Source organism: Telopea speciosissima, chromosome 2 (assembly GCF_018873765.1).
Source record: "Telopea speciosissima isolate NSW1024214 ecotype Mountain lineage chromosome 2, Tspe_v1, whole genome shotgun sequence".
In the NCBI taxonomy this organism is placed as follows: Eukaryota; Viridiplantae; Streptophyta; class Magnoliopsida; order Proteales; family Proteaceae; genus Telopea; species Telopea speciosissima.
In genome coordinates this window covers 73896683-73912808 of record NC_057917.1, presented here as the reverse complement: position 1 = coordinate 73912808, position 16126 = coordinate 73896683, and the positions used below count along the sequence as shown (strand labels likewise).

Below are 16126 nucleotides of genomic sequence, written 5' to 3'. Positions count from 1 at the left end.
AAAATTTGCCTGGAAACTCACCAGTCACCACCCTTCCCCTGTTAGCCACAATTTCTGCTTTGCTTTTGGCATGGCCTTCTATTGGAAAGTTACTACTGCTGTGAAGTCTCTTTTTAAGGGTCAGTTTTACTTATATTAATGGGGCAAGAATGCATGGTGATTGATCTTTGATCTACATTGTTGTTACAGATTTTTCCATTAGTATGATCCATCCTCCTAATGAGAGACCTTTGCAAGGAATGAGCTAAGCTAGCTCTTGAACTGACCAGAAACAAAAATATCAAACCATAATTCCTCTACAAGTTCCTTAAACAAGCATAAATGAATTTATGAAAGAAAACTCAAATGATCCATCAAACTTAAAACAAGAAAAGGTTTGCCAGAGTGTGAGACCACCCTCACATGCGAAAAAAGCCCAGGCTTATCCCTGGCAGACTTCAGACTAACCACCTTACTTATCTGGATCAGAGCCTGCAATGAAGTATACCATCAAATGAATTGATTAAATGCCAATGGCATAGAAGTTGATTGATCTTATTTCCCTCGAAGTCTCTCCTCAGCTGGTGCCAGATTTAATTTATTTGATTAATTCGTCTAGGTTTTCTTGTAAGTTGTAATCGATCCATACTCTTCATCCAGGCATCCAACTAAAGTCTCCCCTCAGCTGGTGCCAGATTTAATTTATTAGATTAATTCGTCTAGGTTTTGTTGTAAGTTGTAATCGATCCATACTCTTCATCCAGGCATCCAATTGAAATCAGAGTTGTTATTTGGTGAAACCTTATCTCAGTTTAGAAATTGTTGTGATGACTCTTTGGCAGGCCGTTTCGCCTTCGAAAAGCATCAGAATGGTCAAAAAGTACATACACCAGTGCCATAGGCCCTTGTAGAGCTCGTCGAGATCTTCGATTTGATATGTATTTCGTCGTATGTTGGTTTAGGTCCGAATCAGACTGGGTGGGTCTAGGGGTAGTTTTGTACTTTGTGGGCTAGGGTTTTCTTATTTATGTAGTCATCTCTTTTTTTTTTTTTTTTTTTTTTTTTTTTTCTGTTTGGCAAATTGTAGTTATCTCTATGAGAGATAAGACAGTGAGGGTTTGAATTTGCTTCACAAAAATAGTGGATTCGTTCTATTGCTCGGCCGTGGATGTAGCCTTCCTTCTGGGGGTGAACCTCATAAATCTTGTCTTGTGTGTGTGTAATTTTTCTTTCCCTTTGCATTTCGCAAAATTGTCATTCTGCTCTGTTGGGATATTATCATCACTTAATGTAATTTATTTGGCTCCATTTGGTTGCAAGGGAAATAAATAAAGGGAATGAAAAGTGATCAAATCAAACACAAAATGGAAACTTCTTTAATCATTATCTAACATGATTGTTAGAAATATTTCAGATGTATTATAAGCTATATTATTTTGACGTAGAGGTATAGCTCACAGGTTCCAAATTAACGGACCAGATTCATCATCACCAAAAAAAACCCCCACCAAAGAGTCAAAGACACAGACGACCACTTAGACCAACTAATACAGATTTAATGGACCAGACCAAGGTGGGATTCGGACCAGTGTGTTAACGTGAAGACGAGGAACCATGCTTGCATGTGTAGGGTGGAACACCTGGTCGAACTGGTAACCCGAAGGAATAATTAACGGACCAGATTCATTCTCCTGACCTTGAATCCTCCTAAACCCTCCACTCTCCAAGTTAAACAGGAACAACCGTCGCTCCTCCGGCCACCACAATATCATCTCACCTTCAACAAACCCAAGTGGCATCACCTCATTGGCGAACTTCGATAACGGATAAACCAAAGGAGACTCAATCCACAGCAACCCAACGTTCTTCTCTCTTGTCCATATCGGTCTCTTCTTATTGGCGAAATCAGTGAGTGTCCAGAGCTCCAAACTATGTGTAATACCACCTGATACAATATGATTCGCAAAACAAAGCCGACCGTCCATCTCCATCAACGAGTAGACCCCACTCTCACAATACGGATGTGGGGTCTTCTGGAACCACTCAGCATTCACGTCCAGAGAAAGTATGAACCCATCAAAGTAGTTAGGAGAAGCAGCTCTAGGTTGCTTTCTCCTCCACTGCTCATACCGTTGGTTGCTACAATGCGCCACGTAGTGAAGCGAATCATTCCCAAGTACAGGTGGATACCTACGCGGTCCATCACAATAAGAATGTGGAGGACGGTTTCTAGCCGTCCTCCAGTGATAATCTTTCCCTAACGTGAAAACTTCACACACGATATGTCTACGATTCTCAAGCTCAAACCAACGAGAGATAAGACACATCACCTTATATTCTCCAGTTCCAGAATGGTAACCCAAAGCACAGAGATGAGTTGTATCATCGAAGAAACCAAGCTCAATGGGTGGTAATTGTTTGATCTCACCTGTTGCTGGGTTTAAAATATAGTGTCTGAAGTGAGTTGAAGGGAAAGATTCTTCAAGAAGGAGAAGACCGTGTAGAGAGGAAGCTACACGGACGTAATGGAAACAAGTTAAAGGGTGACCTTTGAAGTAAGTTTTGGTTTCAGTAGAGAGGTTTAAGAAAAAGAATGGGTCATCTTTGATCTTTCTTTTTGGATCAAAGGTGACACCAGAAGCTTGAATGATAAGTTCAGGTTTGGCTTTAAGACGATGGGATTTGATGAAACTAGGGTTTCTGGTTAACCAGTTGATGAACTTGGAAACAAGTCTTAGGTAACAAATGGACTTAACGTCTAAACGGAGGAAGATATCAAAGAGGAGTTCACAAGGAAGAAAGGTGAGAGACCTGCTGCTGCTGCTGGGTCTTCTTCTCATCATCATCGATCATCAACAACAACAACAACAACAACAACTTTTAATAGTAGATGGAAGACTTCTTAAAGTAAAACGAGAAGAGGGAGGAATTGAATTGAAGAGGCATGGATGGATGGATGGATGGATGGATAGGTCACTCGTTTCACTGCAGAATGCGTCACTTGAACAGTTAAGAGAAGTAGTGACAGTAGGAAAAGCAGAAGAGGATTGAGAGAAGGAAGTGATGGGAAAGAGATGAGTGTGGGGGGTTTTGTTGAAATCTTATGTTTGTTTATAACGGTCTGCCGGTTAAAAGTGGGTGAGACTGAGAAGAGATTGGGTTGGTGGGGATGAATTAAGTAGGATGGACCAATGAGAAGTCGACAACCCAGGTAAAAGTGACACACATCACTCACACACAACATCAACATCAAAGAACAGTGTTTGTTGTTTTTTTTTTTTTGATTGAAAGACAGACTGAGAGGGACTCAGTAATGTCAGTAAACTGATCTGATCTGATCTGATCTGATCTAATCTGGATCCAGGATTCAGTACTACTCTTACTTAGGTGGATGCATGCTTTCTTCTTTCTTCTTCTTCTTGTTCTCTGAACTGAAACTCCGTTCTATAGGGAACTCATTAATCAGACCTCGAAAATGAAGACTTAAAACCTGACTATCTCAGACTTTTTGACAAGATTACATACTTATCATGGTTTCTTGGGTTAAGAGTTTTTCTTTTCTTCTGTTTTTTTTTTTTTTAATTTTTTACTTTTTAAATAAAATTAAGAGTTGAGGAACAAATTTAAATACCCCTTAGGTTTTAGTATTTTTCAAAATATCCTGAGGGATTCCAAATTAGCCCATATGATTGGAGCAGCAAGTACATGGCTGCAACCCGGGCAGCAGAGTCCAAGAGTTGAGACTGGTTAACTCGGAAAAGTTTACCATGCCTTATCTGAGGTATGGCGGCAATGGAATGGGATGGTTCATGGGTTGGGCTTGGTGAGTTTAGCTAGGGGACGAAATTTTGCTGCTACCCCGGTGACAGGATTGTTGCTCCTACTCCTACCAATGGTTTTAGTACACGGTATCATACTGGATATCGGTCACCTTTTAAATCGATACAATATCAGCCGTACCAGATAAGTTTTCCCTTGTTTTCCCTAAAAAAAATAGATTTTTTTTACTAATTTATCCCTTGTCCATACCATCCATTGATACAATATCGGCCAGGTGGCCGTATCGGACATCCAATACTGATACCGATACCTCATACCATGTTGCTACTTGGTTCACAGCCAAAGAAATGGAATCTAAAAGGGTATTTTGGAAAATATAAAAACCTTCATAGGTTTTTATGAACCTAGAGGGGAAGTGAATTATTCCATTTCTTTGGCTGCAAACCCTGGTAGCATGAACAATCCTGCAACCTAGGTAGCAGCAAAAAAATTTCCATTTGCAGTCACATCTGAACGTGTTTTTCATCTTAAATTCTAAAATGAAGAATGGACTATGGAGGCAGTTTTTCTTCACATCCACGGTGAAGGGAGAATCCCTTGATCATATCGAGGGTTCAGATGGTGTGTACAGAGTATTGGGGAATAGAGAGAGAGAGAGAGAGTATTATCGACAGAATATAATAGGAGGCAAAGCATTTATGACTCTAGATGGATGTATTTTTTATCTCCCTTCCACCTGCCCATGATGGAGGAGAATTTTTCCCTAAAAAATAATCAATTTGATCGAGTTTTCCTTCACCTATGGTGAAGAGAGAATCTCTTAGTGGTTGGATGCAGGAACTCTTGGAATAGTACCCAAGGCATTTTGGACTTTGTACCACAGGGGTAGGGGTAGAGAGGGAATAGAGACACCATGACTAGATTCTCTTCACCAAAAACACTTTGGTTATTATGTTTTGTAGCTAAGTTTATTTTCTTTTAATGAACTTCTTCCGATGGATCATTGGCTATACTAACCACCATGGATTTTGTTCTCAACCGATACATATTTATCATATCGAGCTGAAACAGGATGAAGGGATTCTCCCTTGACTATGGTTGAAGGAAAAGGATCACTACGATATCAAAGTGCAGTTTCCCATCAATGAAGGGATGGGATCTGGGAAATCAAATCGTTCAAGAAGAAATTTCAATGAAGAGAAAAAGTATGAGGTTCATAGAGGATCGAGGATGTGAGAAGGCGTGTGCAGGAAACTACACACTGTTGTCATAGAAATCTTTTTCCCTACTTTGACTTTCATAATTTTTAACAACCACTCCTATGGTTTAATGACCTAAAGTTTCCTTAGACAAACTACTCTAGTCATTGTATATATGGGAGGATGGTAGGCCGGCAGCATAACGCAAATTTTCCTAGGCGTGCAAACCTCATAAGCATCTATTCATTAAAAAATTATGGGAAGCAGTTTTCTGTACGGGAGTGTGGCCTACGCCAGCACTCCCATGTGTCTATCTCTCTCTTCCTTAAAACAAGGGGGCAGAGGTGTCTTTTCACATTGGGAGGAGAGAGATAGACTCATGGGAGTGCTAGTGTAGGCCACACTCCCGGACAGAGAACTTTTTCCCAAAAATTATTTATGGCCATCAGTTTTAAGCCCATTAAGTAGTTATTAGCTACCGGAGCTTGAAAGCATGAGACTTCTAGCCCCCAAGGTAAACCTAGCTAGTTAGAGATGAATCCTTCTGACATTAAAATTGATACATATATATCATATCACATAAAAATAACATTCAAATTGAAACCCTAAACCCTAAAATGAAACCTTAAAACATGAAACATTAAACCTGAAAATCACTAAACCCATGAATAGTCACCGAGATGATCACCCCTCTCCGAAATAGGTTGCCGTGAAAAAAAGATGAAGATTCCCAGAGAGAGAGAGAGTCAAAGAATTTTCATCATCATCTCTTTATAAGCATAGAGAGGCAATTGAAGGCTTGGCTTGGGAAATTAATGGAATTTCATGAACCAAACTGGTGCCAAGAGAAATGAAAGTCCTGTCTGATTTGGTTCAAAATTGACTAGCAGGGTTTTTATAACAACCTAGCCCCTCTATTGGCATGATATTGTCTTCTCTGGTCCAATGAGTCTCAAGACTTTAAAATGCGCCATACTAAGTAGACAAGACTACTTCTTATCACTAGCTCAGGATCTCCCTCCCTAGCCGATGTGATAATAAGTTTGCACCCCCTCACCGATCTCCTAAACCCCCTGGTATTGAGCAGTGTCTCAGTGGGGACACCTCAACGATCTTCTAGGCAAACCGATATTGAACCGTATTCTTTGGAACACTTTTCAACATTTAAAATTTTACATCTAAATTTTTTGAAGTGAAAATTTTCAAATAAAATTTTTCGGCAAAACAAACGAAGTTTAAAGGGAAAATCTTATAGTCATGTCAATAAGAATGTAACGTTACTTTTTTGCTCCTTATCTTATTACCAAAAATTATTTTAGTGAAAGTGACTTTGTCATTATGACAGAGTTTTCCTTCACCCACGGTGGAAGGTGGAAGTTGGCGGGAGAGGGCATCACGAGGGTCTTTTGGAAAAATACTAAAACTGTATTAGGGTTTGTGAAACCTAGGATCGATGGTGATTAATGATCCCTCCCTCTATGGGTGAAGGAATCATTATGTCATTTTCAAAAACTGTCATTATCCATACGAAAATGACAAGATTACCCTGACATAATTCAGTTGTCCAGGTACAGCACATGATTCACCCAGCAAACAAGTGGATTATAATTCTACAACATGTATGAGCCGAACTGTTACAACAGCTGGTAGCCTGGTACATTAATCCTAGCCCTACTACTATACTGTGCCAGCGGCGTGAGGTTGACCAATTTATTGCTCCCTATTGTTTTCCGAGACCGTGATCGATTGATGCATATATGGTTCAAACTTTAGAGCCTATATAGTATAGTATAGTTTAGACTTTGGCTCATCTGATCATCAATTGGCGGTTCTGGATATTCGATTCTCCTCCTCCAAGTAATAATTCATCCAAATTATTTGTTTCTATTAATGTACGAAAAAAAGAAAATAGAACCATCATCAATCAACCCATCCATGCTGCTCACACTCGGAGCTTAGCTTGTGGCCAAGTTAATGGGCTATATAATATATGGGAGAATGTTTTCTGTGCCGCAGCGTAGCTTGCACTCAGACACATGGACAGTCTGTTCAGGGGGGCAAGGTGGTCATTGCGCCCACTCCCATGTGCCTAAGATCAGCAAGCTGCGCTGCAGCATAGAGAACCGCACCCCATACTATATATATTATATGGTCTTCTTTTATACCTTTTCCTCTCACTCCTCCTTCTCTTGCGTATGTATCTCATGTCCTCACAGTTGCTGAAAACTAATCTGGAAAACAAGTGAAAGTGAAGGACTATTTAATGAATTAGTTATGATTTTGGGTTCTAGTTTTATCAGATTTTTATGCAGGTCTTACCTTTTGCTTATAAGGGAATTTTGATCCCACTGATGAATTATAAAAAGTTTTTTTTTTGTGTTGATATATACATTGATGTTGTCCTTCCTTAGAGGTTTGAGCTTTTGGGTGAAAAAGTAGCAAACATGATATAAGATAGGGAGGTCTAAATGTTCGATTCCTAAGAAGTAGATCGGAGAAGTTTTTCCAACAACATTTCTTGGTATTCAGGATTGGCCCGTACTGGTACTGGTACCAAAGATGTCAATCCCAAAACTGTCCCATTTAATTAACGGGACCAATCAAATCTAGGTCTCGATCTCAATTATTAACAGATGCGACAGGACTGATTCCTAAATAGTTCTAGAGGCATGGTTAAAAACGGAGAAGAAATTTAATGGTAGATAATTTCATTATTAGTGTTATGGAATTTTTTTTTTTTTTCACTATTATGAGACTAGGGTGTTGCTTAAGCAACTTAGAATGTGAGACTACGAAGAAATTCATGATTTTACTTCTTCAAACTCCCTAAAATCACATTGGAAATTCTCAAAATGATCCATATATGATTTTAGTGCCATCACTAAACAAGTTTATAGAAATTAACAAAATTAAAGGTCCATCAACTGAAAATTCAATAAGAGAAAATACCACTCAAATACATCAAACTAAGGTCATAAAATTTAAACATAAAAACATGAAATATACCCAGATCTGATATTCGGGTCCTAAATTGACACCTTTAATTCCGGATGGGTTCATTAAACGTTGCCCTTCCCTAACGGTTCGAGCTAGCAAATCACAGTTGGTGGTTCAATTATATTGTCTAGTTGTAACATTACCTTTTCTTTTCTATCCAATCTCATCTCATCTCATCTCATCTCATCTCATCTCATCTTGTCTGCCTTCTTTCTTTTCATTCTTAATCCAAAGTTCCAAAATCTTCCATTAGAAGCCAAACCTTAGTTTATCCAGATTCCGATTTAACAGCTAATCTGACCCCTTTGTATCCCATCAATTCCCAAGTTGAGTTGCATTTAGTTCTTTACCGAGGAAGACGAGTGAGTATATATATATATATATATATAGTACTATTCTAACTTTTGGTGGTTTATAGTCTTGTCTTACAAGTGTGCAGCTTTGATTCACTGCAAAAGAATTGAAAACAAAACCCAGAGAGAGAGAGAGAGCACAAACCCAACGTGATAATAATGTGAGTGTTGAAATAAAGGTTTTCCACTGAGTTGAAACCCCTTCAAGATCCATTGTGCAAACCCAAACCCAAACCCATAGGGCCTTAGGGCAAGGCGGCCTTGCAACCAAAACCTCATCATAAAAAGATCACCAAATTTGGTTACTAATCTTCTACTCACAATCACAAAAACTCACTAGCTCTAGCTCTTTAATTTTATCAGTTTTTATCTGGAGATGTTGTCATTGAAGAAGGTTGGAGTGAAACAAGAAGAATCGATTTCCTCTTCCATCGGGAAGAACAGCGACGGAGAAGATTCCGGTGAGAAAGAGGTGCAGAGCACTTACAACAAGGATGGGACAGTGCTGGACACTATGGAAGCGTTGGAAGAGGTTCTTCCAGTGTGGAGAGGTATTTCGAGGTTCTACAATGGCAAATCAAAGTCCTTCAATAACTTGTCAGATGCTGTTTCTTCCAACATTAGAGACCTTGTGAAGCCGGAGAAACCCTACAATAGAAAACGCAAGAGACTTCTGGCTTTGGCTTTTCGTCGAACAGCTCGAATGCGAACTCGTGATCAGGAGGACTTCAGTAATGCCAGGAACTCCTCGTCGTCATCGCCACGGTTTCTTGATGATGAAACTCTTCCTTTGCTTCCACAACCAGGACAAAGCTGAAGACCGCAGCTACTCCATGCTGCTGCTGCTGCTGCTCACGGTAGGTAGGATTCCCATGGGGGATTTCAAATTCTCAAGGTGTAGGGTTTAGAGGTTAAGATTTCAGGGTTTTGAGCTTCCATGAAGTCATGTCGTTCGTTACTTTGGGGAACGAAGAACAAAATTTGACCAAAAAAAAAAAAATTACGTGTCGATTTAACGTTGGTGGAAAGACAAACAAAATTAAAATTTACATGTCAAAAATATCCTTTGTCTAAGCGGTCATATCGTCGTCTGGTACGATGAGCTAAACTGTAATTTTATCGTAAGCGCATCAATGTTGTCAGCTATTTTCTGGAAAAGGATCTTATGCAGTGCAGCACCCTAAACGACAGTAAAAACAGGGGTAAGGTGGTCATTTCACAGGTGGATCCTACCTGGGCCCTACATGTGAAATGGTCACCTCCCCCCTGTATTTGGGGTGGTTTTTGGAGCTGCACAGTGCAGCTCCAGCCATAGTTGCACGAGATCCAAGTCCCTATTTGCTAGTTTTCTCCCGAAGAATTGACATGTTCCTACGAGTCGTCTTATGGATAGTAGAGATAAAAAGGGCCAATAAGGAAACCATCAGAGTTTGTAGCACACCTCAAAAACACTAATAATTTGTTTTGGTAAAGTAAACACCTCAAATTGGTTTTCAACATAAGGAATGGGGAGAGAGAAGCTTCTGGCACACTGGCCTACTACTCATGGAGCAGGGTGATCATTGTGTCCACCCCCATGTGCCTGGATGCAGCCTGCACTATGGCACAGAGAACAACCCCCTTAAAGAATAATACTTTGTAGGGGAGCGTGTGCACTATGTCTAGACCCCAAACACAATTGTGGGGTGGGAAGGGAAACTGAATGGTAGAAATGCCTGCCATGTTGATGCTGATGATGCTACTACGTACACACGTTCCCATTGTTTCCATGTACACATAAGGATCATGCTCCCCCACACAGAACTCTCTTGATTCGATATTATTATATGGAAAAAGAATGGGTATGCTAGCGATATACCGTATTCTAGCACCCTATATGTGTATCTCTCTCTTCCTCTCTTTGAAGGATTAGGGAGTCATTTCAAAATGTAAAAGAGATATACAGACGCATATGGTATTGGTATACCACTAGCATACCTATCCGGCTATCCCTCTCTCATATTATATATTGATTTTCTTTCAATTTAGGCTTTTTTATACTCAACTAACTGTGATTTAGGCATTTAGATTCTTGTGGGATCAAGAACCAAGAGATGAAAGTCCACTAGGTTGGATGGGATGTTGTTTCCTTGCAAAAGCTAGCTTGAGAGAGGGTATGGGTTCCGTGACCAAAATATTCAAAATGAGACTCTATTGGCTACGTTGGGTTGGCATTGCCTGAACAAGCCAGATCTTCTTTGGTCAAGACTGTTTGGAAATATTTATTTTCCCCTAGTGAATTTCTTTCGGCTCAAACAGGTACTTCGCCCACTTGGGCTTGGAAAAGTATTTTGAAGAGCAGATAGATGTTAGCGAAAGAGATCTTGTGGGTGGCGGCAAACGGCAGATCTATTATGATTTAGAATGACCCTTGGGTGTCTCTACTTGCAAGATATAAAATTTACTCCCGCAGGCCCTCCAGATTGTGATATTTTTGGTGGGTGACAGACCTTATCTCTCCCTCTACTCAATGGATGTTTTATATATTGAGGAGTTTTGAGCCTATCGAAGTAGAGGCTATTCTTAGGATCCCTCTTAACTCTAAAGGAGGGCATGACCACCTATGTTGGGGTCCTCATCCGAAGGGTGTTTTGTCAATTAGATCTACTTACTGTTTGGGTTCTTCTATGGCCTCAATCCAATCAAGCTCAGCTAGGCGAATCTCAAGTATCCCTAAGCAGGTTTGGAATATTATCTGGAATTCTAAAGCCCCCCCCCTCCTCCCCTAAAATCTAGTTCTTTTTTATGGAATGCTTGTTTAAATTCTTTAGGTGTTTTGGTAAACCTCAAGAGGAGAAATATTGTTGCTTCCAACTTAATTCTTCGGTGTGGGGATGTGGTTGAGGCGGTTGAGCATGCATTCCTTGAATGTCCCTTAGCTCAACAAGCCTGATTTGCTTCTTGTCATTATATGAGGTCAGCATGTAGCCCACAGTTGTGTAGTTCTTTGAATGGGGAAAAGTTTCTACAATGACTAAGAAGAACCAACAATGGTTTATTTTTCATAATTTTCGTCACATGTATTAGACTAAAAAATGCTTTGGCTCATTCTATTTTTTAAATGGGCGATTGGTTACCCTGAAATGGGTATTTGGGTCTCCTCGTTCCCTAAAAGGAGTTGCTAAATCTTGTAAACCAATTTTCCCCCTCCAGGGCTTAATATAGATGATGAGTGGTAGACTGAGGACTGTGGTGGCGCAATGGAAGAGCATAGCAAAGGAAGCAGTGGATCGAACGCTGATAGTTGCTAAATTCCTCTGCTTCTTGCACGTCACTAACACCTACGTCTGCACCCCTTGCCTCGTACGCTCCTTCTTCTTCTTCTTCTTCGTCTTCCCTTCTCGAAGCTCCTATCCATGATTTCTTATGGGTAATCTTCATTACTGGGTGGTGGTGGTGCAGGTGCACGGCCCTAGTATGCTTCCCACTTTGAACATCACGGGCGATGTGATTTTGGTGGAACGAATATCGACTCGTTTAGAAAAGGTGGCTCCTGGAGACATTGTTCTCGTCCGCTCCCCTGAAAACCCTAGAAAGCTTGTTACAAAGCGGGTCTTGGGTATGGAAGGCGATCGTGTCACCTTCGTCGTCGACCCCAAGATCAGTGATAGATACGAAAGCGTCATTGTAAGTGTGATTCTGACTTCTGCTTTCATTGTTATGCTCTTAATTTCGTCTTTGTTTCATTTGATGACCTTCTAGGTATTGTTTTTGCACAATTTTCAGGTTTGGTTTTCCCTAAAAAGTGAGAATTTTTCTTCAATCGATAACGGTTTTTTTTGTTTTGTTTTGTAAACACTTATTCCTGCGTCCTATAGGTTTAGATGGCGGTTTTAGATTTTTGGATGATGTTTTATTAATTATTTGTATGCATCAAAAGCTCCTCCCAGATGGTTTCTTTATTTTTTTTAGCTTCAGAATTTTGTTAGGCTTTCTGTTTTTTAGTTTTATCATTTTGTTATCAGTTGTTCTCTTCATGAATTCGTTGTTTTGGGCCTTCGATTTATTGGACTCCCAAAGTTCCCATTCATGGTATTTGATTCCGAGATGACTTTTTGATTGTGGTTGAGTAGGTGCCTAAGGGGCATGTTTGGGTTCAGGGGGATAACATATATGCCTCGCATGATTCACGGCAATTTGGGCCTGTTCCTTACGGTCTGCTCCTAGGCAAAGCGTTTTACAGGGTGAGTTATGCTTCTTTGTTAGCTTGTTTATTTTGGATTCAGAGACCACCCCCACCCTCCACCCCAATGCTGATCACAGTTTTTTTCTTTCTCCATGGAAAAATAGTTTAGGCCTCCATTTTTAATTTTTATGGATGTAAATTTAAGATTATGCCACTTAATTACTTCTGAGTATGACTTCAGATCATCTTCATGTACTGCGGAATTACTTGTCATTTGGATTATTAATTCTCGCAGTACCAATGTATGGGTGAATAATTTGTCACCTATAAAATTGAGCTCTAGGTATGACAGTTGATGATTCTAGACAATGTCCTTGACTCTACCCTTTTGTTATTTTGGAAACTAGATATAATTTTGTGTAAGATATTTGAGGATTTTGCTGAGCATGTTTATCAGGAGTACATGAGTAACAGGTAAATTAGTGCTATGTTAGGTGTTCTCTTAAATTACTTAAAGGGATTTTCTTATTGATACTACTTAAGGTGTCGAATAAATTGTAACCTTACTGTTTTGTCATTTTACTATAACACACTTTTTTTCCCCAATGAGGGTAATTCTGTTTTCACATGTGTATTCGAAAACTGTGCAAAACAATGACAGCTCTTGCTAATGACATAATGATATGTCACTTTCAAATAATTTTTTTAAAAAAACCCTTTTTTATCACCGACTTTAAGAACTTTTGGTAATAAGACAAGGGATAATTAAAAGAAGCAGTCGAATTCTGAATAATCCTATCAAGGTATCAATTAGACAATCCCTTACTTAAATTGCTGTTATCTTCATTACAAGGCTATACTCTTAAGTGTCAATTCATTCATGATAATCAACACATGGCAGCACTGAAACAGGCAAACAGAGGGAAGTGATCAACAGATTAAATATGAACTGAAAAACTATCAAAACAGTAAAACACAATCAGCCCCACATTGTTAACCAATCCAGAAATTCTATTTGTTGACAATGTTTTGGAGTTCCATAAATTTCAGGTATATGATTCTACAAAATTCTAAATTTTCTTGCTCTAGTAACTATTTGGCAATGGAAACTCTGTTGCAAGTTAGCTTATTCTTTTCTCATTACTAAAATTTTGCTACGTATCCCTCCAGCCGGAATAAAATGTTAAGTTTATATGTTAGAGCTTACTTTATACTTTCTTTTACTGTCTTTAGATTTGGCCACCTGATGGTTTTGGATCATTGGGACAAGGAGAGTAGCAGTTATTATTCATTGAAGGTATGTTTTAATATCTTTCTTGTTAGTTTGGTTTTTTTTTCTTTTTAATATTTGATTTAGCTCTTGATCAATGTTTATTTAAATCCAGAAAAGAAAAATGTGCCATTTTTTGTGGGAATGTAAAGTTCATAGCCTTTGGACTTGCTTGTGATGATTGGTTTTTGATGTCTATAGAAGTTGCTCATGGTTTTATAACATGACTGTTTTAGGTATTTCTTGTTGTTCATGAATCTACTTATGTGGTTTATCATTAAAGTAGGACTACTCATCTTGAGTAATGCCCTTGCATACTTTATTATGAAAGGATATTACCAAAAGTATTTGTTGAGCTTTTATCCAACTTGGGCAGTTTGGAGATTTTGAATTCTCTTGAACAGTCTTCCATCTTTGTGTGGCTGTTGAAAGTACCCTTGTTTTCTTTTACACTAGCAAGCTATCTCACTCGTTGCATCATCTTAGTTAAGGGGTATCCCCTTAACCAAGAATTTATCGTAAGTTACATTAGCCTCCTTAATTTCTCTTTTAGTTTCTGTAGGCTATTCTACAATGTTTATCAGTTCTTTCATCATAAAGTTATTACATTTTTAAAGATTTATTAATCATTCTTGCCCCTTGGAAATTTTAGAAACATAATTTTCTGCTTGTAATCCAGGACCAAATGTGCCAGATGCATTTGGATGAAACAGAAGTTTAATCTGCAGGAAGATATCTTCTTTTGCTGATTTTCAAACCCCAGCAGGTGGAAGAAACAAGAGTTATTGAGTGTACAATACCAATGCCTACAAAGAAAAATCTTTGGAAATTCTCTTTGTTTCACACTTCTTAGATCCTACTCCTGAAATAGAGTCAATACTCCAGTGGTTGCAGATTTACTATGGTTCGACTTCATATACAATTCAATTCTTAAAATTAAGACTCCCAGAATCCTCCGGACAATTATTCTTGACTTTGATGTTGTAACTAAAATTTTGCAATTTTTGAAGATTCTTCTCCTATTGTCATTTTGTTGCTCGGAATTTTTGCACTATAGGGAAAACTTGTTTAAACAGTTCTCACATGAATAAATTGCTTTTGTTGAAGATGAATTGAAAGGTTACTTGGTGGAGTTGGACTTTCTGATTATATACTTATTTGGGCCAAGGAGAAATCGGGGAAGTGCCAGTAGTGGCTCTTAGAGATCCAAACAAATGCTAATGACATGCATGAGGATCACTTAGCTTGGTGCGCAAACCTAGTCCAGAATCCTGTCATTGCAGATACTTAAACTCAGTGTTGAAATTTATGGAAATAGAGAAGTAAAAGACCTGGACAGCCTGATTAAATATTTGTAGGTAGAGTGAAAGGGTTGATTATTGTGGGCTAAAAGCATACTGGAGCTTGGTAGGATTAAGAGTGTAAGACAAATAAAGGGATGGATCTTCAGTTTTCAAGCTTCACCTGATCAGATTGAACAGAGCAACTCACCTGTAACAATTCCACAGACTTTTCTTAAGCAGGAGCATGAGCAAGTTCATCTGTTGGTGAAGATGAGCTTCTCAGGCTAGTCTACTGTACATCTGAACTTGCAAAACAGTCAAATAACCCTTCCAGAAGGCAGAAATAGCCACTAGTGAAGGAGATGGAAAATACTGTGTTTGATGCGAAGCCAAATCCCACAATAAAGCGGCATTTCATTTTCCGCCAATAAAGTAGGCGTTAGTTAAAAAATTCAATACTTAATTCCCTAGAAGGGATGGAAAACACTGTGCTTGATGCGAAGCCAAATCCCACAATACATAGCACAAGTATCTTCTAGTGACTTTACCAATAAAACAAAAAGTATCTTCTAGTGAAAGTTTCAAAGTTTTTTTTTTTGGGGGGGGGGGGGCGTGGGGCGAGAGGGGAGGGGAGAGGAGAGATGAAAAGGTGAAAAAAAATGGCATACCCATTTCAAACTACACAGTTGATTCAAATATGAAATGCCATGGATCTAACCATTTCGATTTACACAGTTAATTCAAGAAAGAAATGCCAAGGATATCTTTCCACCACGGTACATGTCGCCGCCGCGACTCAAGCATTCACAAAGATCGAGACTTGAGAGTGAACCCACAACAGATGTTACAAAAACACAAACATATGCATGCAGGAGCCACGACCGGGTCCAATAAGCAATCATGTTCGTCATCTGAGCCTTTTCCCATTTTATGGGAATGTGATGGAAGAGAACTGAACCAGAAGAACAAGCCTTCAAAGTTGCATAATCACTCCATCGTTGTTATGTTTCTCGTTTATCTTGTGATGGTACTTCTGCAACCGTGTCAGTGCTTGTCTTTCCACGCATTACCTTAGCACAAATGAGGATTGAAGGAACAAA

At 39.1% G+C, this 16126-nt stretch overlaps 2 protein-coding genes across 3 annotated transcripts; both read left to right on the top strand.

Annotated features, from left to right (window-relative positions):
* The first annotated feature begins 8684 nt into the window (after nucleotides 1-8684).
* On the top strand, nucleotides 8685-9125 carry LOC122651097. Its single transcript, XM_043844429.1, has one exon. It carries the CDS (start codon nucleotides 8685-8687, stop codon nucleotides 9123-9125), a length of 441 nt encoding a protein of 146 aa, XP_043700364.1.
* Nucleotides 9126-11515: 2390 nt separating this feature from the next.
* Nucleotides 11516-14873, top strand: LOC122651289 (mitochondrial inner membrane protease subunit 1). 2 transcript variants are annotated; one of them, XM_043844626.1, is made up of 5 exons: nucleotides 11516-11650; nucleotides 11750-11974; nucleotides 12430-12531; nucleotides 13707-13770; nucleotides 14423-14873. In XM_043844626.1, the coding sequence occupies exons 1-4, from the start codon at nucleotides 11516-11518 to the stop codon at nucleotides 13749-13751; spliced, it is 507 nt and encodes a 168-aa protein (XP_043700561.1). In that variant the 3' UTR covers nucleotides 13752-13770; nucleotides 14423-14873. The 2 variants fall into 2 exon arrangements, with proteins under 2 accessions (XP_043700561.1, XP_043700560.1); XM_043844625.1 differs by having other exon boundaries at nucleotides 12421-12531.
* Nucleotides 14874-16126: the final 1253 nt, after the last annotated feature.